The sequence below is a fragment of the Drosophila montana genome, unplaced genomic scaffold (assembly GCF_035044405.1).
Source record: "Drosophila montana isolate Dmon_TW-CO22-7 unplaced genomic scaffold, ASM3504440v1 contig_896_1, whole genome shotgun sequence".
In the NCBI taxonomy this organism is placed as follows: domain Eukaryota; kingdom Metazoa; phylum Arthropoda; class Insecta; order Diptera; family Drosophilidae; genus Drosophila; species Drosophila montana.
Window position 1 is genome coordinate 447,332 of NW_026999182.1, and position 22,751 is coordinate 470,082.

At 36.9% G+C, this 22,751-nt stretch overlaps 1 protein-coding gene across 4 annotated transcripts in view; it reads left to right on the forward strand.

Moving 5' to 3' along the window:
* The window catches only part of LOC135440159 (pneumococcal serine-rich repeat protein), a 57,940-nt gene that overhangs the window by 28,273 nt on the left and 6,916 nt on the right, over positions 1–22,751 (forward strand). Inside the window, exons 2-3 of one of the 4 annotated variants that reach the window (XM_064699193.1) lie at positions 3,678–4,245; positions 4,335–4,833. In XM_064699193.1, coding sequence (XP_064555263.1) covers positions 3,678–4,245; positions 4,335–4,833 — 1,067 coding nt within the window. Of the gene's footprint in view, positions 1–3,677; positions 4,246–4,334; positions 4,834–22,751 lie in introns of those variants that run through there. The other 3 variants (XM_064699194.1, XM_064699192.1, XM_064699191.1) reach the window with 3 other exon arrangements.

Sequence of the window (22,751 nt, forward strand, 5' to 3'; positions counted from 1 at the left end):
TGAATGCATATAAATACATATATTTGTATACACAAATTTCGCATACTTAGCAACACTTAATGCACAATCGATCATTTTTATCGATCAATCGCTGTGAGTATGTAAGTTCAACTCATACAACTCATATACAAAATGTCAAATTTATCGATAAGTAATCGACATAGCACATTAATAATTTTAACTGATATATTATGAATAAGTGTTATATCTATTGCTAATGGAGAACCAATCATTTTAATTGTTAATGTTATCAATCAGTTAGTGTATGTTCAGGATTAGATAAACTGCAATTTTATAAAAAATCATCCATAAATAGTATACAACTTACATATTAAACAAATCGATTCATAATCGATTGAATGAAATCTCTAGTATTTCTATCTTATCGGTAGCTTTTATCACTAACGAGAGTTGGCATTAGTGTCATCTAAAGGGGTAACAATCCATTGTATGTAGTAATTGTACAAAAAAAATTTTAAGGTTATTGATCGATTACATAAACGGTCTACTTGACATATTAAGCGCTATTGTTAAGGCTACTATGATAAAAATTGATACGCCAGATATAAATTAACTTAAATGTCTCACCACTAAGGTAATCGATAATAAATCGAGTATTTTTTTTATCAATAATGTAGTCATTGATCAATTGGTGCAAAAATCATCTTTAATCAATTAATTGTACAATTGGTACATAACCTAAGAGTCATTACTAGAGATAATAATAAGTCGATTATATTTGTCGACAATGTAGTCGTTGACCTATTGGTGCTAAAATCATATCTTTCTACCTTTGGTAATGCTTATAATATATTTATAGCTCATATCACGATGATCAATCAGATTTAAGTGCATCGCTAACAGAAGAGTTAACGCTTCATAAACTTGGCTGTAATTTTGTTTGTGGTTTTTTGTTCACTTCATTTTTAATTTTTTGTGCCCATAAGAAAACGTTGTCTTTGCCTGTTTTTATTGTTTATTACTTTGTCTTTTAAATGCTTCGAACGTGCTAAATATGTATATTGCACTTAATTTTTTTGCGTTTTGGTGATTGTTATTCGAGTTAATGGCGAAGAGTTGCAAAAAAAGGTCTGCGGCCGTCGCGTCGCTTGAGGTTGTTTATTTTTTTTTTTGTAGTTGGATAGCAATGTCCCCTTTTGGCAGCTGTTCATAAAAATATACATATTAAAAAATGTGTGGATAAAAACCTAGCTTAAAATATAAGAGTATCTGCGAGCGAGAATATGCTATCAAAATATATACATGGCATGGCAATTGTAAAGGCACGCAGCTAAAAGCTCTCAACTTATTTGCGATTATTGCTTCCTGTATTGCAGAATTCTTTGGTTTTGTTATTACTATTTTTTAAATATTGTGAGAGCTTAGATTGTTGTGGCGCATTTGAGGTGAAATCGGGCATTCAACCGGCCAAGAAACTGCGGCTAGCTACAAAAAGTATCTTTCGCAAATAAAGATACTCTGCTGCTGTCTGCTGCTGATGTTCACACAAATTAGCGATTGGCAAAGCGTAGCTGCTGCTTACTGATTATACAGAGCGCGCAGCAAAAGTCAAGCAATTAGCCAAGTTAAATACATAATTCATTTGTCTGGACTACGCCGTCCGGCACTGTCACTGCGTCTACGTCTTAACTTCGCCAACAAGAGATGCAGCCAAGCGTTCGGTTAGTTCGTTTCGTGCAACTCCAGTAAATAATATCTTAAGCCACGCCGTGACCGATAAATCTGGTAAAACTGGCGAAAAATGATTGCCGTGTGGATCTGCAATGGGGTAATCGTATTGACTGAATCTTTAAGTGCGGCTTTTGGTAGCGCCCAATTTGCAGCTGATCTATGCAAGTTATGGCTGGCGATTACCGTTAAACGGCAGCATATTATCTGCCTGAGAGTTAAATCGCCTCTAAATGCTATATACACCACTCCGATTTAACCATTTGCCCAGCAATTGGGTCAGCTGCGAGCTGCGAGCTGCGAGCTGTGTGCTGCATGGCAACAATTAAAGTATCTCAAACCGCACGCGGCTTGCATTGGCAAATGGTTCTCATAAGCTTAGCTAGTTTTGTATCTGTATCTATGACTGACTTTTGTGGCCTTTGATGCAACTCGTTTTGGACTCGTTTGTTGGCATTCTGTTCGCCAATGCGACTGGCGACAGTGAAGCGTTAAGTCTCAAACTGGCATTCTGCAATGATATATGGATTTCAAGTGCCCGCTGTGGTATTATCATAATAATAATAATGTTCAAAATATTGCCAACACAATGCCTTAACTTAAGATCTGTTATGAAAGCATTTATTGCTAGTGTGGCAAAAAAAAAAAATAAACAAAAATCCATCTAAAGTTTTGAGCTAACGAAAAATGATTTCGTCAGAGCCGAAAGTTCTTTTGAGTTGGCAGTTTTTAGCTTGAAAGTAGCTAATGATTTTAAGGATCTGTGATTGCTTTTCGTTCCCAATAAAAGCTGAAAGTTGCGAATAACCTTTTAAAGATTTAAAGATATATATATATATTTATATATATTTAATTTCCTCTAGTTAAATTGTTTGTATATATATATACATTTATTACTCTTAAATAAATAGCTAAAATTAGTTAATTTCTTAATTTCTTGGCCAATTTCAAGTCACGTCCTCAAGTATAAACATTTCTATTAACTCGGCTTGAAGTAGTTACAAATACCTCAAGTTATCGTTGTCAATTGCAGAGTAAAATGTCTGTAATTGTGAAGCCCTTTAAGCTTGATCAGCCCAAAATATCATATGCCGCTATCAGCCACTAAAAATCTAGCCAAAAACTGGCATATTATCCGCACTGGCCCCAGATCGGTTAGCTGTGCCAGGGCAGTTTTACTTCAGCGAATAGCTGCTGGCCTTGGTTACTGGTTTCTAAGCCGAGTTGAGTGTCTGGTTGCCTGACTCGAAACACTTGAGCCTATAACTATATATAAAAGACTGTGGCTTGTGGCTAATAGCAAAGATTGAAATGTCATTGTTGTCAGCTTATCGTTTGAATAAATGCCCCGGCGAAAGATCAGCCGCAGCTAAAGCTAGAGCTCAAATTCGAATGCGCCACTTGGTTGCTAATTTTACATTTTTTTCTTCCTTTTGCTAACACTTCAAATTGTTTCGTTGCTCTGTTTATACCCTGTACATCTTTAAACAGGTTAAAAGGGAGTATAGGCAAGCTGCGACTTCACTCATATAGCGTATGTATTCTTGATGAGAACTACGAGATATTTAAACCCATCAGTCTTAACTTGTGGTTTTAAACAATTAATGTTAATGCCTTTAAGCGCTAAAAATGTTAAAACAATGCAACTTTTAGCACAAAAGTAATTTAACAATTAGTTTTTTAATAGTTGCTAGCTTGCGGCGTGTGTGTTTTCGTGTTGCACATTGCACAGCTGTACATAGGGTATCTGCTAGTCGGTCCATTCGACTAGAGCAATATTACTTGTTTGCTTGTGTGTGTGTTTTGTTACGTTTGTTGCTTCTCTGTTAATTGTTGTTGTGTTTTGAAAACTACCTCAAAGTATTTCATTTCTCAGTTTTTCACACTCACTCGCTCTCGCTCTTACGCTCTCTCACTCTCTCTCGCTCTCTGTGTCGAAAAAAATATGTTTATCGTTATCTTTTATATCGCACACTGTCAATTTACAGCTAATGTCTTAAGTCGTTTTAAACGCAAGCTAACAACTGCAATACGTATGTCCGAAGATCTGGACGAGCTGTTTTTGTCGCCGATACCGGCTCCAACGCCCGTCGAGCTGCAGCAGTGCATCTTGTTTGGCTTCCGCCGGCGCCTCAATCCCGACCAGATACTCGACGAATGCCGCAGCGCGTTTGGGCCATTTGCGCCGACTGCGCAGTATGTGGCCAGATGGTATCAAAGATTTCAAGATGGACTCTTTGCCATAGACGCGCACGACGACGACGACAACGTGGAAGAGGAGTGGTGTGCGGGTATAGGCGCAGGCGCGGGGCGTGGCCAAACGCCCACCACATGCAGTGACTACAACGACGATGATGACATTGACAATGACCATGGCCTGTTGCCGCTGGTCTTAAATGATTTGCTGGGGCATGGGCATATCGATAAGGATAGTTTTAACAATGATAATGATGATTGTGATCATGATATAGCTGATCATGATGAACTTGTTGATGATGGGCACGTGATTAGTTATTGGCAAGGCTATGGCTATTTGGGTGGCAAGCGGTATGCGAGGTATGCCAGGTTCAGCAATAGCCTAAGTTTTGTAATCAAACCCACTTGAAAGTATTTCCATTAATTTGCATTTCTTCTTCTATCCACAGCGGAATGTCAATAAGCGGCTTGCCGCCATTGCCGAAATCGTTGAGTGGATTCAACAAGCTGCTCGGTTCCGATTCGGGCTTATTGAGCGATGTGGAGGTGCAGCAGGAGCTTAACAACAACAACAACAACGACAAAAAGGAGAACGACAGCGGCAACAAATTAGCAAGCCAAATAGTTAGTGATAACAACAAATGCAAAAACAACAACAACAACAACAGCTTGAGCAGCGATAAGCATGCATCTAAAGACAGCAGCAAAGATAATGCAAACGATAAATCAGCCACGGCTACAGCAGAGTCTGCAACAGCAACAACAACACCAACAGCAACGACTTTCAATGCAAATGAAAACAAAAATACATTAACAACAACAGCAACAGCCACAGCAGCAACAACTGCAACAGCCACAACAACAACAACAACGCCAAGCTCACCTGCGAAAATCAATGTAACGGGCAGCACTTTGGACGCGCAGATAGCGACGCTGCGCAAGGAAATGGTAAGTCGATTGCCCAGCAGCTATACCCATATAAATATACTCTAACTTTAGACGGGAAGCAACTTAATTTAGTCGGGCAGTTTGCAGGTAATGACATTAAGCCAACTTTTAACTACTCGTAAACCAACTAAAAACCATTCAAGCTTCAATGAAGTTTGCTATATAGATGGACAGATCTGAATATTATCATTATTAGTAATAGTGTTAATAATATTATAAAAAGTAACTAGGAGAAATCATGAAATTGTTATGGCTTCTTCAGATAAATTGTTTTGCCTCAACAAAAAACTTGGGTTTGAGTTTGCCAAAAATCAAATATCATTTTAGCTGAAGTTAAACAGAAAAATGCATCGTTCCTTTGAAACCAATTTAAAGGGTATGTCAACTGTCGAACAGATGTACTTGGCTACATATTACACTTCGCTGCAACGAAGCTTCAACACAATTTTATGAATTTGATAAAGCAATTATTCAGGCAACTCATGGGTAGGGTATATGTATTTCGACCATCTGTAAAGTGATTTATGGCTACTCTTCTTTTGATCACATTTTGGTTTCAGGGAGCATCATTTACATACGAAATGAAGCTAAGCTAAGCCAAATTCTGTTACAATCAAAGTGAAAATGCATCAAGCGAACGGAAATGTTTTCGATTTGATATATTCGTTTTTGTTTGCTTGCGTGTGTGTGTGTGTGTGCCAGCCTGTCAGCACATGAATTCCAAAAAAAGCAATTTCAGATTTCACTGTTTGAAAATTCTTCAGATTTCGGTTGCACATTTTTCATATAGATGTGTGAGTGCAACTTCGAGTACTCGTGCTCGGTATCTTTTTGTTAGTTAATTTTTCATATTTTTGTCTGGGCAATAACAGAAGAAATTGCATTTTGGGCGCAACTTTCTACTACTTTGACTGGAGTTTGACTGATGATGTTATGTGGAGGAAATATATACTATAGGTAGATATATTCATATATTATTATTCTTTTTGCACGTGATCAGCTATCGATGCAGCTGCGCGCACTTCTATAACAGCGAAAAGAAAGTGTAGGCCATGTCGCGACAACTTTCGGTGTTTTGTTTGGTTGGTTCAAAAGTTCATGAATATTTCAGAGCATTAAATATATTCAGCCATGTTTAAACTCTAAACTTTGACATTGTCGCGCTTGGGACTAAGCTGATTTATAAATGGCCATAAAGCGGGCAAATGGCTAGCGAGTTAGGTCAACAAAGCGAAATGCAAATGCAGCTTTAATTTATTAAGTCAAATTGGCAAAGCAATTATCTTACCAGTTCAAAGAGACAGAAAGAGAGATAGAGAGAGAAGTGGAGAAATGGCGAGTGAACGAGCTGCCCCAAAGCCACGGGGCGGCCTTTGGCTTTAAAGTTGACTAGCTTTTTGTTTATGGTTGGGGTTTGGCGGGGCTTGCTGGCATTTAGCCAAACACTCTGTCAAAGTTGAAAGCGCAGACGCAACGCTCATTTTGTCGTTGGGCTCTCGAAATAATATATTCATTTGACATCATGTCTTGAGGCATCATCAGCAGACGCGTGGGGCAGGGGGCATTGATGAGCAAATGTCGCTTTAAGTCACATTTATAATTGCAATGCATCAACAACAAAATGGGAATTTAAGCGTGCAGCAAGTGACGACAACATTTTACCACAGATAAAAGAAATTTTAGAAAAGCTGAGTGAGATATTGAGAAGAATGTTAACGTTTTTAAGTTTTAAATAGTTTTGTCTTTAATAATATAATATGTTTATATTATTATTGAAATTTCTGGAAAAAATTAAAATGTAAGCCAAGGCTGCAAGCCGTTTTTCAATTGAATCTGTTCCCGAAGTTGCCTTTTTTTATTAGCTATGAACCAAATCTGAATCCGGATGAGGTTGGTAAAAAACAGTCGAAGCCTAATCTTAATGAAAACAAAACTATTTCAAACAATATGGTTAATCAATTTGTTTCGAACCGGGCATTAGTTCAAACTATAATCGCAGCCTTGATTTAAATTTCAAAAGTATATCTTTTGAAGTATTCTAGTTTTTCTTTAATATCAGGTTTCTTATTGATTGATCGGATTTAATTTCCAACACAAATATGTGTAAGTAAAGTTGGGTAACATTAAAAAAGTTATATTGAGAATATCTTTAGACCACATTTGGTTTACCTTAATCCATCTCAAAAATGTGATTTTTTATTAATAAATTCTCAATTTGCCTTAAACCATATTAATGGGAATCAAAGCGCAGTCAAGTTTCAAGCTTAAGTTCCGACGAAGGCCGTTTGAAATAAATATGTTAATTACAGTTCCAATTAAAATTTAATATATTATATAGAACATGTGTTAATTATCAGGTCACAATAGCTCATGGGAATTTGTATCGGTATCTGTAAACTACAACTGATATCCGTTTGCGATGCGGATTCGAATGATTTGAGGTTTTTCACATGCCAGAGACTTAAGGTATTTGGCCAGTTTTGAGCTCTGATCACGCTGATCACGAACTGCACATGGCATTCGCATGTGAATTGTGACACGTTTTCAGGCGGCTACCACCTGACTTGTCTATTGGTCTCTTGGCCAGGCCCACAAAGTCTGAGCCAAGCGCTGTTGATGTTTTGCACTTGACCAAGCCTCAGCGGCATCCAACTTACACATCAACGTTGTTTTTGTTGTTATTCAGTTGACAGTTGATTTGTAATTTAGTTTTTGTTTTTGTTTGAAAATTTTTGTTTTTGCTGCAATTAAATAAATTAAAATTTGTCTGCACTTGCGCAATAATTTATCAATTTGTAACGCAACTGCGACTTGTTTTTAATTGCAATCCGATTGGGCTTTGTGGGTTACACACACACATTTTGCCACAGCTGAGGCTTGCCAATTGCCGTCTGCCGCTTTTAGCCGGGTATAAAGTCTAAAGCTCTAACCAAAACCTTTCACATTTTATGCCTGTGCTTAGGCGACCTTTTACAAAGAACCTGTTTAATGTACACCTAGGCGTAGGTGTAAAACTAAAACAGAAATTACAATTGTGCTGCGACTGCTGCCGGTTGACTAGGAGCGGCCACGCTTCGGCTAGTATTGGGTGCCCCTCCAAAATAACACATCTAGACTATTTGTTACCACCGATTTTAGTCTTTATTTTTGGCCTTTTTATACCCTGAACCCATTAAAAATGGGTAAAAGGGCGTATTGTTTTTATAAACAGGATGACGAACTAAGTCGATTTAGCCACGTCAATCTGTCTGTTCTGCTATCCGTCTGTTTGAACGCGTCAATCTCGGAAGCAACAAAAGCAAGAGTCCTGAAATTTTAAATATATAATCTTTTATATTATACTTGTATTAATTTTTATCTCGATATTTCCTTCCATTTGTATAGTATCGTTAAATATACATGACTTTTCTTTATAGCTATATACATAACTAGCGGGTATAACCCGGCCTTGCCCGTGGCACGTATGTTATAAAATCAATGTTTTCTAAAAGCTTTGAAAATGATTTTGAAACTGATCGGACGGGAATCAAACAAACTTAAAATTCACCAAAAAAAACTTTGAAAATGCATTTTCCACCGAAGGAGTTTAGATTTTGGGAAAAATGTGAAACACGTCTCAAATGATTTTTCTTATAGATCTTTGGAAATAAATTTGAACACAAAACGTCATCCACCAAATCTTCGACCCCCATTTGCACCAAGGAGGGATGGATTTTTCAAAAATTGTAAAACAACCCTCAAATGAATTTGAATATAGATCTTTGAAAATTAATTTGGGGCCGATCGGATGGTAAACAAAAAACTTTCATACAACCGTTTTTCGCCAATTTACCACTTTTGCGGGTGGAATTTCCCAAATCGCTGAAATACGTAGTTATTAAGTTCTTATGTAGAGCTTTGAAAATAAGTTTAAAGCAAATCGGACACAACTTAAAACTTCGCCCAAAAAATCTTTGAATCGCATTCCCCCCGAAGAAGTTTGAATTCTGCGAAAAGTGTAAAACACGTCTCAAATGAATTTTCATATAGATACTTGGAAATGAATTTGAGGGCGAAACGTCACCCACCAAATTTTTGAACCCCATTTCCACCAAGGAGGCATGCATTTTCCAAAAAGTGCGAAACACCCCTCAAATGAATTCGAACAAAGACCTTAGAAAATAAATTTGAGGCCGATCGGATGGTAAACAAAAAGTTACATACAAATGTTTTTCGCAATTTTTCCACACTTGCGGGTGGAATTTCCCGAAACCCCGCCTTAACGTGCACCTACATCACATAAGGTAACTACAGTGAAAATTTCAGCTGCCTAGCTCTTACGGTTTGGGCAGTGCGTTGATCACCAGTCAGTCAGTCAGTCAGTCAGTGAGTCGGTCAGGACAAACAGTTTTATATATAGAGATAAATATTTACATTCACATATTAGGAACACTAGATACTTCCCGTCATTTCTTACAAAATTTGGAACCCACTCATTCTTAAAGTCATATCTTTCCGCTGTAGACTTTTGTATGCCATATACAACCACTGAAAATTGATTACAGATCGGACTATAAATACCGAAGTTAATCTAGAATTCACTTTCCATGCATCATCTGGGGCAAAGAGAAGAAGTAGCACAGCTGCTGCTGGGTGGTTTGTTATATGTATAGAAGAATTTTCGAATGATTGTATCCTCAGCTCGGCGCTGGGTTCAGGGTATCTTCTAGCCAAGCACTCCCGACTGGAGCACTCTTACTTGTTTTGGCATTTTTTATTTTGTGGCCTATTGTGAGCTCCGTTTTGGCCCCAATTTTGTGGAAACTAAGTACGTGAAACATTTAAGCCATTTGCCAATTTGCATGCCAATTGTGCAATAATTCTGCGACTCTTTTTATTTATTTTTTTTGGGTCAGGCGTCATCTGGTGGGCTGGGCTGCAGTTTACCCTGCCCCTCTCTGTAAGTCTGTTACCTGTTACAATTGAATTACAAACGGTGCTATGTGTCTTGTTACCAATTACGCTTCACTTGCTGTTGTTACCATTATTATTGTTATTATTTTTGTTGTTGTTGCTGTTGTTGTTCCAACTAATTTCACGCGTTCAAAGTCGGCTCGAAGTTAAAGCCAAAATGCCGGACAACGCCAACGCGCGCCCAATGACACAGTAATTGGTCATTGTTTTTGCCCAACCATTATGTATACACTTCAAAAAAATGATGTACTATGCGCTTAGTTACGTAAAATGCAACATATCATTAAGCTTAGGCATAGGTAGTGTAATATCTCATTTTAGAAGCTGTCGATAAGTCGTCGTATATAAATCTTAATTTATGTTAGAAATATTTCGAATATAAGGATAATTTTTCTAAAGTCGTTTAATAGAAAATAATACTATTTAGTTTTTTTAAGTTTAAGGTACACGCAAGCATTGAAATTCCGGGCACAAAACAAAAAATATCTATATATATCTCTATATATAAAACTGTTTGTCCTGACTGACTGACTGATTGGGGCTAGGAAGCTAAAATTTTCATTGTAGTTACCTTATGATATGTATGTGCACGTTCTGACGGGGTTTCGGGAAACTTCAACCGCAAATGTGGAAAAATCGCGAAAAACGTTTGTATGCAACATTTTTGATTACCATCCGATGGGCCTTAAACTCATTTTTAAAGATCTTTGTTCAAATTTATTTGTGGGGTGTTTCGCACTTTTTGGAAAATGCATGCCTCCTTGTTGGAAATGGGGGTCAAAAATTTGGTGGGTGACATTTTGCCCTCAAATTCATTTTCAAATATCTATATGAAAATTAATTTGAGGCGTGTTTTGCATTTTTCGCAAAATCCAAACTTCTTCGGTGGAAAGTGCAATTCAAAGATATTTTTGGTGAAGTTTAAATTTTTTTTTCCGATTTGAATGATTTTTAACGAAAACGTATTTCAGCGACTTGGGAAATTCCACCCGAAACAGTGGTAAATTGACTAAAATCGTTTGTATGAAAGTTGTTTGTTAACCATCCGATCAGTTTCAAAATCATTTTCAAAGCTTTTTGAGAACATTTACTTTGCACGTGCCACGGGCAAGGCCGGGCTATACCCGCTAGTATATATATTTAAAACAAATATATTTGATATGAAATATTAAATTAAAACCAACGACAAATATCTTCACATTTTTTATGATTATATTATATAAATACAATAATTTTTGATTAGAATCAAGATATTTTGAACAATACTAGGAAGATAGAAAATTATGTGTCAACAGAACGTAGAGGAGGATATCGAACACATAACTGGAATATTATGTTTACAAAAATTAAAAATGAAAGATTTTATTATTTGACATGTTACAATTAATAAATATTTGATGGTATATTTTGATGTACACAAAAAAAAAAAAATATTTCGCATACCTTTCTGTATGGTATATATTATTAAATGTAAAAGAACTTGTTTATTATGTATATATTATGTGCATTAGAAAATATTTTGATTTTTTTATAGTTTTTTTTACATATACGTTAATAAAAGAATAAAGTGTATATTTTAAGTCGTTAAGCTTTTAACGTTAGTTAGTACCAATGGATAAACATTTAAATGTACTCGTTTACAATTACGCGCGGCCTGTCGCCGGGCCTCGAGTTTATGGGACTGGGGCTTGCGGGCTACGGTCTTTGGACCTGGGTTAGTTTTCCTTTGTTTTTTTGCAAATGTTGCGGTTGAATGATTAACGATTCAAGCTGTGAACTGTTGGTGGGTGTGTAGCATACACACAAACACACACAAACACATTTTGCAGTGTGTGCTGCAATTATGTTAGTTGGCCGCTTTTGCTTTCAATTGTTCAATTGCTTAGCAGGCGGCAACGATAAAAACCAAAGAAATTGATACTCTTTTGAATCGACATACACACACGTACCCGCACATATGTGGACGCATTTATTTATAGGTTTTTTATAATTTTTGCAATCTGTCGTTTATGTTCATTCGGTTCAATTATAAAAAACTGAAAGTAAACAATTTGCTGAAGGTCAGTATGGCCGTTTATATTATTAGATCAGCTTTCAAATATGCCATAAACGCAATTATATTATGCAAACTTCAATTTATGTCAATTGGCTACAAATGATAAATTGCTATATTTACGATAATAACAACATTTTGATTATGAGTTATGGCAAAGACGGAAGTTGTCTAGGCTTACAATTGAAAAAGGTTTCGCTCTTTGCTCAATAAAATGTATCCTGTTCCAAGCTTAAACCAGTTGAGAATTCTAAGCAAATTATAAGAGCGCAGTAATAGGAAAAGAGCAAAAAGGGGCGAAGACACAGAAAGAAAAACGGATAAATATGAAATATGTAGAATATACAGAAAAAGAAAAAGAGATATAGGGAGAAAACTTCAAGGCGAAATAGAGAATGAAGGTGGGGGAGAGAGTGATTATTGGTCTAAAACTTAGCATGCAAATTGATTGAGCTGATAAACTAGATGTTCGTCAATTGTAATTGCTATGTTGAGGCTGATTTTCTGCTTCCTTGGGCCACAGCTCAATTTTCATTTCATTTTGCATATTTTTCTTTTTTTTTGTTCGAGCTCCGATTGATTTCTAGGCCCAAGCTACTTACATGTAGAAGCTGTCTAGCATATCTGCTCATCTCAAAGCTGTCAAGTATTTTGTAGCTGTAGACAGCTTTCCCCGTTGGCCTTCGCATATTTCTGGGCAGTTGAGATGGGAGTGCTGCGCCTATAGAAAACCACAAGCATTCCATATTAATGAGCAGCCCATCTAAAGGCTCCTCAATTACAATTATCCAAGCCAAATTACGCTCAATTGTTGGGCTTTTGTTGTCGCCTTAAAATGTGTCTGTGTGAGTGTGCACCGATGTAGATTAAGTAATAAAAAACTTTTTATAGTGCAAGCAAAAATGTATAAAACATAAGCCAGCCAGGTAACAATAGGAGAAAACCAGGAGTTGAACTAATCAACGCATGCGCAGCCATTAGGCCAGAGCCGGAGCCAGAGCCAGCGAATTGAGCCAACTAATTCTCTTGCCTTGGCTTATGGCTGGCAAATTAAATTTATGAACAGCAAAAAAAAGCAGCTGCCAGCTGCCACATTAGCCGCAAGCTAACCGCCAAGACAACCGAGCAGCAGCCGCAGCAGCAGCAGGGCCAAGTTAGTGAGAAGAAATGCATCAAGGCATGAAATGACTTTTTATGGCTTTCCATAAAACGGCCTTGAACGCATTGGCCGTTCTTTCATTTCTTTTCTCCTCTTTTTTTTACCCTGGTAGAGGTTATTATAGTTTTTTATGAAATTTGTAGCGCATAGAAAATAAATCTCGGACATCATAGAGTATAAATATTTTTCATAGTATCAATAGCCGAGTCGATCGGGCTCTTTATATCCATGCAAACTAATCTCTACGCTTAAGAGCATTGGTAATGAAACTCTGCACAGAACCATTTTTCTGGTTCAAGCAGTGCTTAAAATGTCATATAATAATAGTTCAAAGTTTATGCTCTTGCAGAAAAACCTTTTAGTTTTTTCAAATATCTTGACCAAACTTGACTTTTCTTAGTTTCAATCTGCCGCTTTCACATAAGGTAAATCTTATCATATAGCTTCTATAGGAACAGCCGGTGAAAAATCTCGTTGTTGGAACAACTTTTTTCATTACCATTTACAAGCTATTTACAAGCACCTAAACATATGTATATATCATATATAATTGTAGGTAGAATTTGTGGAAAAATGATTTGGTCAGAAATTGCAAGCTTTATTATCCTCCTAACATATCTGCGAATGCGTATCAAAAACTTCGTATATAAATACACATCTAAGCTTATATCTACAAGGGCATTTAATCTTCGACGTGCCGTATATAGTCTTCCTCTTCTTTTTTTTGCAACACTTGGTTTTCTCTCTGTTAGCCAAGTGTTCATAAGCTTCTGCGTCTGTTTTATATTATGTGGCACAAGCCACAAGCAAAAGCTAAACGAAATACCGCTAAAACATTCAAGCTCAGCGTAAAACCTCAGCGTAAAAGATTCATTTGAATGCGTTGCAAATTTGTTTAATGCTGATCACACTTGAATCATCACATTCGCCATTTTGTTTTGTAGTTTATTGAACCTTTCGGCAAGATCTTGTGTATAAGAAACTGATAAGCGAACACAAGCTAATGAGCTAAGTAAAAGTTGTTCTTCTGTGATCTATAGGCATTTCCTAGTTAAGCCTCTTGTAATTGCGAGATTTGAAGACCTGCTTACACTCTTTCACATCTTTAGCTTTTTGATGTGATCACAAAGTTTTCGCATAGGGCTTTCCTCGAATCCCACAAAAGCTGGAGCTGATGGTTTCTAATTCATCAAATCAAGAACTTTTTTTCAAAGCTCTGTATATTCCTACAGTTACAAATATTATTGTTTTGCGATGAGCATGTTGTTATATTTTTGAAGTGTTTTTTATAATTCGAGCAATTTCGATTTTGGTGCATCTGTAAAGTTCTGTACCGATCAGCTTTGAGCCTGGATCTTCTATAAAAATGTTCTCTTACCTTGCCACTTGCCCTTAAATAATGGTAAATATTTAATATATATACGTAATATATAACAATAAAAAATATTAACTAGCTTTGCATGGGTGATGTATTTAATTATTATTATTATAAGGGAGACTTCATGGGAGATTGAATAATTCTAATAAAATATAAACCCTTAAAATAAATTTTCCCTAATTCCATTTTTCAATCAAAAAACTTTATTTCCTATATAATTTTGCACCTTCAAGTAGAAATAGTATAATCATATTATAATTTTTCCGTTTATTTAAAGAAGAGGCGGTAATTATTTATATTTTTTGTTGTATTATTTTATTATGTTTTTGCTTCCGTTGTTTGTTTTGCTGTCTTCCGCTTAAGACTTACCCCCTCCGCGGCTTCTTTAACTTCTGTTTCTACGGTTCGGGTCTTCATTTAACGATGCCGTCATTCGAGTACTTGTTGTGGACCTTTCTTTCGAAAATTTACCATCCGGTGGCGGTTACTCACTGCCGCTGCGATTCTTCTGTCCTGAGGTCAACGTCACCCATAACTGTGTTCCCCCTAGGCCGCCCTTTCCACACCTGGCAACCTTTGCATGCATCATGCGAAAAATCAGCGAATGGAACCAATGTCAGTCGCGGTTCAAGTCCGGCTGCGATTATATCACAGGGGCTTGTGTCCAGCTCCCCTACTTTTATTTTGTCTGTAGTGGCGGGGTAACGATGGCGGCGGACAGCATGCATAATTAATAACGAAATGATTTGGCGCACTGACATTGGACATTGCCAACGTCCGCAACGAAGTGGGAGCCGCTTGCCACATGGCCACAGCGGGTGGCTCTTCCAGGTTGCCGATAGATTGACTCAGCTTTTACCCAACTGCGTTTGTTGTTGTTGTTGTTTCTCCTTCTGTAGCGCCTGTCATGACTTCCACTAATGATCTATGCGGGCGCCCAGTTGGTAGACTGGCAGCCGGGCACCTGCAAAAATAAACTGCAGAAGTTTTCACGTCTATAAATAAAGCGGATTAATGTAAATGCCCTGCAGGGAATGAGGAATTGCCTGGCCAAATGGGAAAGTTCTTGCAGTGCAGCACAAAATTAGCCAGACTTTCAGAGAAAAACTGCACACACACACACACACACACGCAGACACACACTCTTACACTTGGGTGTAGAATTGGCGTGCATGCATTCCTTGCCCTTTCACACAGGAAGTGCGCGACGGCTGAAAGCGAAAGTCTGCTGTAAATTGATAAAAAGAGACAGCGACTGATAAAAAGGGAGAAAGAGAGTGAGATTGTGAGTTGTGCTATAAGAAAATTGTCACTGGATTGTTATTATATCATTATTGTATTTTTATACGCTCGATAAGTCTGCGCATAATTGCTGCGACGCGTTGGAGGCGACGCTAATTGTGGCAACAGCCAAAAAAAATGTTGGCCAGGAAACAGGTTACAGCTCAAGTTGGCTGATATCTCTTGGCTTACATACCATCATCATAATTATCATCATTATCATTGTTGTTGTTATTGCTTTTGTTGTTGTTGTTGTTGTTGTCTTTATTCGTCATTTCTGGCTAATGCCTCGCGACTTAGCCAACTTCTGCTTGTGCGCAGCTAACTGTGAAATTCACTTTTGAAATTCGCTCTGAAGACAAGCGTAAAAAAGTAAACAAATAAACAATTTAAACATGATTTTCATTTTATTTGAACGCCATTCGAAACGCTACAATAATTTTTCGACAATGGCGCCGACAGCCTTAGTTCTGTAGGATTTGTTTACGGCACAGATACGAATTGTTCGCAGAATTTTGTAACCTTTAACAATTGGTAATGCTTCTTGATGCGATTAGAAAAATAAAAACATTTATCTTCGCAGTTCCAAAGATTAAATCCCTTTACGGAAATATATCAAAAGTGTGATTTTTTTCTGTACTAAACAGTAATTATTGTTAGGAAATAGTGAGATTATTAAAGAAATAATAATAAATAGAAAAATAAAAAAAAAAAGTTCACTTTAAAATATTACTTATTAACATAAATATATAATTATAAAAATTAATACTAAATAGGATTGTTGAAATAACAAATTATGTTGAATAAACAAATATTACTTATTAAGAATATATATATTTATAAAAATAAATGCTAAATAGAATTGCCATAATAACATTTTAAGGATAAGGCTCTAAATAATCATTTTGTATGTTAAAATTATATATGCTGCTTTAAGTAAATGTCTGCCCTGATATATTAAAATTCAGTCAGCCCAATAATATATTTAAATACAAATTTGCGGCGTTCTATTGATAACATAAAATACTCTTATTTTTTATTTTACATACAAATTATATTTTGTGAATGTGTTTTTAAGGAAAATTCGCAAGAAAAAGAACCTTTCATGCAGAGAATTTAAAACATTTAAAATAAGCATAAAGATAAAAGCATAAATAAAACAAAAACACATTGTTGTTTCAAATAATTGGCCAAAAGTTGTTGGTGGATTTCTTCTGCCATATAAAGAAACGAGAATTTCTAAAATACTAATGAGTGTTTTCTTATAGTATTCGAATTGGTAGCATCCTGTTTACATTTTCGATGTACGTATATACACACATACAAATACCCATATATTATTATATTTTTATTGTAGTAAACACCATAGTTTGCATTATTTATTTCTCCGCTTACTCCACTTACTTTCACCCCGTATATTATATCAGTTCTGTGTATGAAACAGATAACGTATCTGTACTTTCAGCACATTCCATTGCCAACACTCAACGCTCTTTAATTTGTTTATCCCCTTTTGGTGGCAACGCCTCTGGCTTATGGCCAATATTTATGCGCGATATTTTAGTTTTAAGTGCAGCACTGTGTAAACAATAAATCGACAACCTGCTGCGATTTGCAATGGTTATCTTGTACATTTATTTCTTTAAATGTTATTTATTGTATTGGCTAGATTTGCCATCCAATGCTTTTGCCACATTATTATTATTTTTATTTTCTGGCTAAATGTCAGCAATGCCACCGATTCTTTTTGGCCTTTGAGTTTTGTGTTTAAAGTTTAAGCCATGCTGCAAGTACACACAAACAGACACACAATATTGGGCAAAGAATGGCGCAGTGCGAAGGTTGAGGTTGGCTAATTGAAAACTGAGTAGACAATAGCCCAGTTAACAGAGCATACCACCGCCTAGCCGCACACCCGCCTGCGCACTCAACGGCTCAGACGAACACGGACACGGCTGCGTGGCTAATTATGTGCGAGTCACTGAAGCCAAGTTCCGTTGGGGGAATTTATACTAATATATATTGTAAATATATATGATGCATATGATGCATATATATTGCATATAACGCAATAAAGCAAATTATCTGCTGGTGGGTGGGGCGTTTAATATTTTGGACAATTGCAGCAACAAGGTGTGTCACTGTCACAGGCCATAAACACACTTGTATATTACAAAAAAAACAAGTTAGTGTTCTGTTTAAACCAAATCGACCCGACGATACTTTGTGCATAACCCATGCAGAAACCCAGGCGCAAGTTGCTCCTCAAATTGTTAAGTTTGTCCTTAAATAACTTTTATGTTTACTGTCCATAAGATTTTGAGTTCTTAGAGATGACATACAATTGCGATTAGTTACCTTAAATTAAGACTTCACAATGGGGCTCCATATTTCCATGAGTGAAAATATATGAAAATATATGTATATGTTATACGAGAATCTACACACACTACTTTTTTGTCTAGAGTAAATTGGCACATGCTTAAAAACGTATTAGAAGTTTATATATCGATAAAAATGTGTCGCGTTATTGATAATTTGATATAAACTTTGAATGCGCGTGCTCTTAGAGAACATTTTTTAGTAATTCCCTGTGGATGCCTACACCTGCCTGTTACAAACATTTATAGAGTTCAAATATACCGTATTCCTGTCCATATTCAATGAATAAACCCCATAAAAAATAAATATATTTATAGCTATATATATGCATATTAAACGATTTGTGATAGCGCATCGAGATGAAAGCGTCGCAGCACGTAAAACTCGCATAAAAAATTTATAAAAATTGATGGCAATTGTGAATTGGGGCGGCTGACAAATACACAAAGCGCCAAACAGCCGCATGACATGCAAAGTGGACACAATGCTACAAATTCGGGTGTGGGGGTGTGTTGGGGAGCGGTAAGGCGGGGCTGCCCGCATGTGGCTCAGTTCAACCAAACAAACAAATAGACATTCGCTGCGCTTGCAATAAAAATAAAGTCAAACTTCATTCGATCAGGAGGTGGCTGCATATGCGCGCTGTGCATCCAGTTGTTGTCATTAACTTCCAAGTGAAAGTTCGACTTGCCCCCTCCCTGTTAACCATCGGTTCCCTGCCTCTGGGGCGCATGCCCCAGCTGCAGTTCCAGCTTTATCCACAGACTATCCAGCCTGTGGCTTTGGCTTGCGTTGACAGTTGCACACAAATTACAAAAATTAGCGCTCACATGCAACGCAGTCGATGCAGGCAGCGATGCCTCCTTAATCTTGGCAATCTTCTCCAAATCCAACCCCTCCCGCTCCCTCTTTCAGCGATTGTTAGTTTGGGTCGTATTTGCGCTTCTGGGGCGCATTTGTGCAATTAGAAAATGGCAAATGCCAAATGGGGGCATGCAACAACTACAATAACAAACAACAACAACAACAAAAGCTTACACGATGCGGGCTTACTTGCCCCATACATAGCGACAAGTCGCCTCCACAGATTAACATACCCACAGCACCTCACTTAATTTGCCCAGGGCCAAGCAGCAAGAGATTGGCGGGTAGGGGGCACAACCGTAGCTAAAATTTGTTGCAGCATTGAACAATTTACGGTTGCCCCAAAGGCAGCTGCAATATGCAATATGCAAGAAAGCGCAACATTAGATAAATCACCAAGTGACAAATATGTTCAGATATTAGATATTTATTGTGGTTAGTGCCAACACTCGACTGGTCTTTCTCTTTTTAAACGGAGCATTCGATTGTGAACTCAATACCGCATTTTATCTTAAGTACTATTTACTGTTTATTTCATTACGTACAGCAACTTGCAACTTGTCCTCCATGGTCAGTTGGCCAGACGTATGCGACTCAAATGAAGATATCTTTTTAATATGCAATCGTTAAAGCCGGAGGTTTTATTCTTTTACTATTTCATGTTCCTGCAGGGTAACTTTGTTTTCAAATAAAATTCACAAGATTCGCAAATGTTTTACCAATTTTTATGGTCCTCCAGGGAAATTTTGGTTTAAAATAATATTCACAAGAGTCGCAAATGTTTTATCAATTGACTATAAACAAAAAAAAACTAATATAAAAAAAAAGATTGCATTTTTTATGTGCATCGCATGGCCCGTCAAGCGACCGTGGAGGTCGAGAAGAAGAATAAACTTTGACGTTTTCTGTCCTTCACACTATTCTATCATGCCAAAAAAGTGACCATGGAGGACTAGTTTTCCATAATATATTTTTACTAAGTAAATTCATCTAACTCAGTTTTTAACAATGTCAGAATTACTTTTGTTGCATTAACATATCTCACAAAAAATGACCATGGAAGATTCGTTGCTTGTGGCAACGAGCAAAACCTAAAACACTGCACACATAGCTTAATCTTTTAATTTAATTTAACGTATTTTGACATTTGAAAATATAAATCTTCCATCTTATTCATGTTTCAACCTCCATGGTCACTTTGTGCAACATATGCGACATTTGCCCGTAAACATTGTTGCTCTTTACGAACATATGTGTGCAATAAAAGACATTAAGTATATAAAATTTTAAATATCACCATAAAATTATATTCACTTTATACGACAACTTCTCCATGGTCGCTTAATGTGACAAATGCGACTTTTCTGATATGAATTGTTCTATATTTATTGCTTGTTTCGGAGAACATGTTCTTCTTCAATATTTGATTACGCCCTTAAGAATATATGTTCGACAAAAGATCTCCTGGGTGCAAGCTCTTGCCAGCTTTTCTCTCACTTCTTGTCACATACATGCCTTGCTTAAAGAGAGCTTGTTCCCAATTGTTTATTACCTTCCCATACAACACTTTTAATGATCTTTATAACGATCTGCTGGTTCCGAAATGTTCGCACTCTTTAAAAAAAACTGTTTACTGCTAAAACCAATCAACACCTTTTGGGCCAGACTGAAATTTTAATGAGCTGCGCGACGAGTAGCGGCCGCTGCTGCTGCTGCTCCAGCATCTGCTGCTGCAACTGCAACTACAACGGCAACTGCAGCCCCTAAACAGCTCCTAAAACTGCAGCGCAGAGTCGACCATAGAAATTACTTCACCTCGTTTTTGAGTCTGGAATCTGTTGTTATTGTTGTTGTCGTTGTTGATTTTGCTCGTTTTGTTTGTTTGTTTGGCTTATCAATCAGTGCGGAATCAGGCACAAAAATGTTGCGTAATTTTGCATTGCAGACAGAAAACAAAAATAAAAACAAAAACTAAATAAATAAAACAAAAAATGAACACAAAAAAGTTGTACAAACTGTTTTATTTATGGCTTTGAAGCAGTTTTTGGCTACCGTTTTGGCCGGCCAACTTTTATGTTGCCGGTTTGATGCTGTTTGGGGCAGCTGCGTGTGCGCCAAGGAAACTAGTTGCAGATGCTTGCAACGTTTAGATGTGTGTCTTAATGCCACTAGGCGACGCAATTCAAAATCGTTTGCGCCTAGAGATGGAAGCGTGCTAATCCATTTGCTAATGTGTGGCCATTTAATATAAATATCGGTATTTAAAATTTGGTAAATAGCTCTTCCAAATACTCGACCTATTCTGAAAGTTTTGGAATTTCTATTGAAATTCTAGTTAATCATTATATGACCCATGCGACAAGTTCAGAAAACAAGAATGGTCCTTACCCAATTTCGGAATGTTGAACATTTTTATAACTGTCGTTTTCTTCTGAGATAATTTATCTTTTCGTCGCGCTTGTATGCCCGATCAGCAAAATCTATATTTCCGCATATTCAAAGCAAGAAACAATCTGCAATATAAGGCCCAATCCTGATCTTGAAACATGGGATCAAATATATTTTAATCTGCGAATATCTTATCTAAAATCGGGTTTTTCTTTCCACAATAAGCTTTTGGCTTGATCCAAAATATATAGCATTTAACATATATTTAAATATCTGTAAGACGCTTCCTCTTGCCTGCGCATTCCTGTGGCTTCATATTGGGTGCTTCTGTCTTATCTTTCTCATGTCCTCATTCGTTGTTGCATTTGGTGTTTCTTGCTAACATTACGCCCTAATGACATACACATGCCCCTATCGTAGTTATATAGTACGATATGTAGCGCCTCAGGGGCGCCCGACAAAGGCCTAGAAGTCAGCTGCTCAACTGTTAACTCGACGCTTGGCGTTTTGCATATAAATTGAACAAGAAACAAGCTGATTGCAGAAAGATGCGATTCAATTGGATTTGAGTTTGGTTTGGACATGCCAACACGTCGACTCGTGGCACCCATAAAAAAACCAACATATTGGCCATATATATACGCGATGAGCTTATAAGCCCGTTAGATGAACGGTCTATTGACTCTATGGGATATATGTATATATATTTCGTTGACATTTTATCGTCTTGTACGTGCCGAATTGTACTCCAAAAGGAGTGTAGGGCTTTCGGATTGAATTTGGAAGGCGTCAAAATGCGATACGGTTGGGTAACGGGCAATAAATAAACGACGTGTCTAAATATGCCAAAAGGGCGGCGGGAAAGCGAAATGGAGCTGAGCGAATGCAAGTGCAAAAATTCCAGTGTTGACAATGTTCTGGGCACGTCAAAATGTCGCCAACGTCTTGTCGGCTACATAAACGCATATCTTTATAAACTACATATTACATACATACACATATATCTGTGTATCTTTGTATCTTTGTATCTGTGCAGTTGGCGCTTAAGTTGAAAGGCGTGACTGGTGCATTGTCATCGGTTGGCAAATGCAAATGCCAAAATGTTGTTGTCTTTCGACAACAGCAACAACAAAAGTTGGCTAAATTAAGTTACAGCAACAATAACGAGAGTAATAAAGCTTGCTTTACCTGTGTGCACACGACTAGCAGATATCCTGTAACCATTTTAAAAAAAAAATTTGTAAATTACTTGCTTTTATTGAAATTTTAAATTCTTCAAGATTACATTGAAATGTGTGTAAAATCGGAAGTATAGAATAGTTTTATTTTGGTATTTAATTGCAAATGTGGGATGATATCTAAAGTATAAAATATGCACACCTAATTTGTGTATGCCATATGAGAATCACATAACCCAATTAGTTGTCTTTTATGATCCCCGATATTCCCAAAAGAACAGA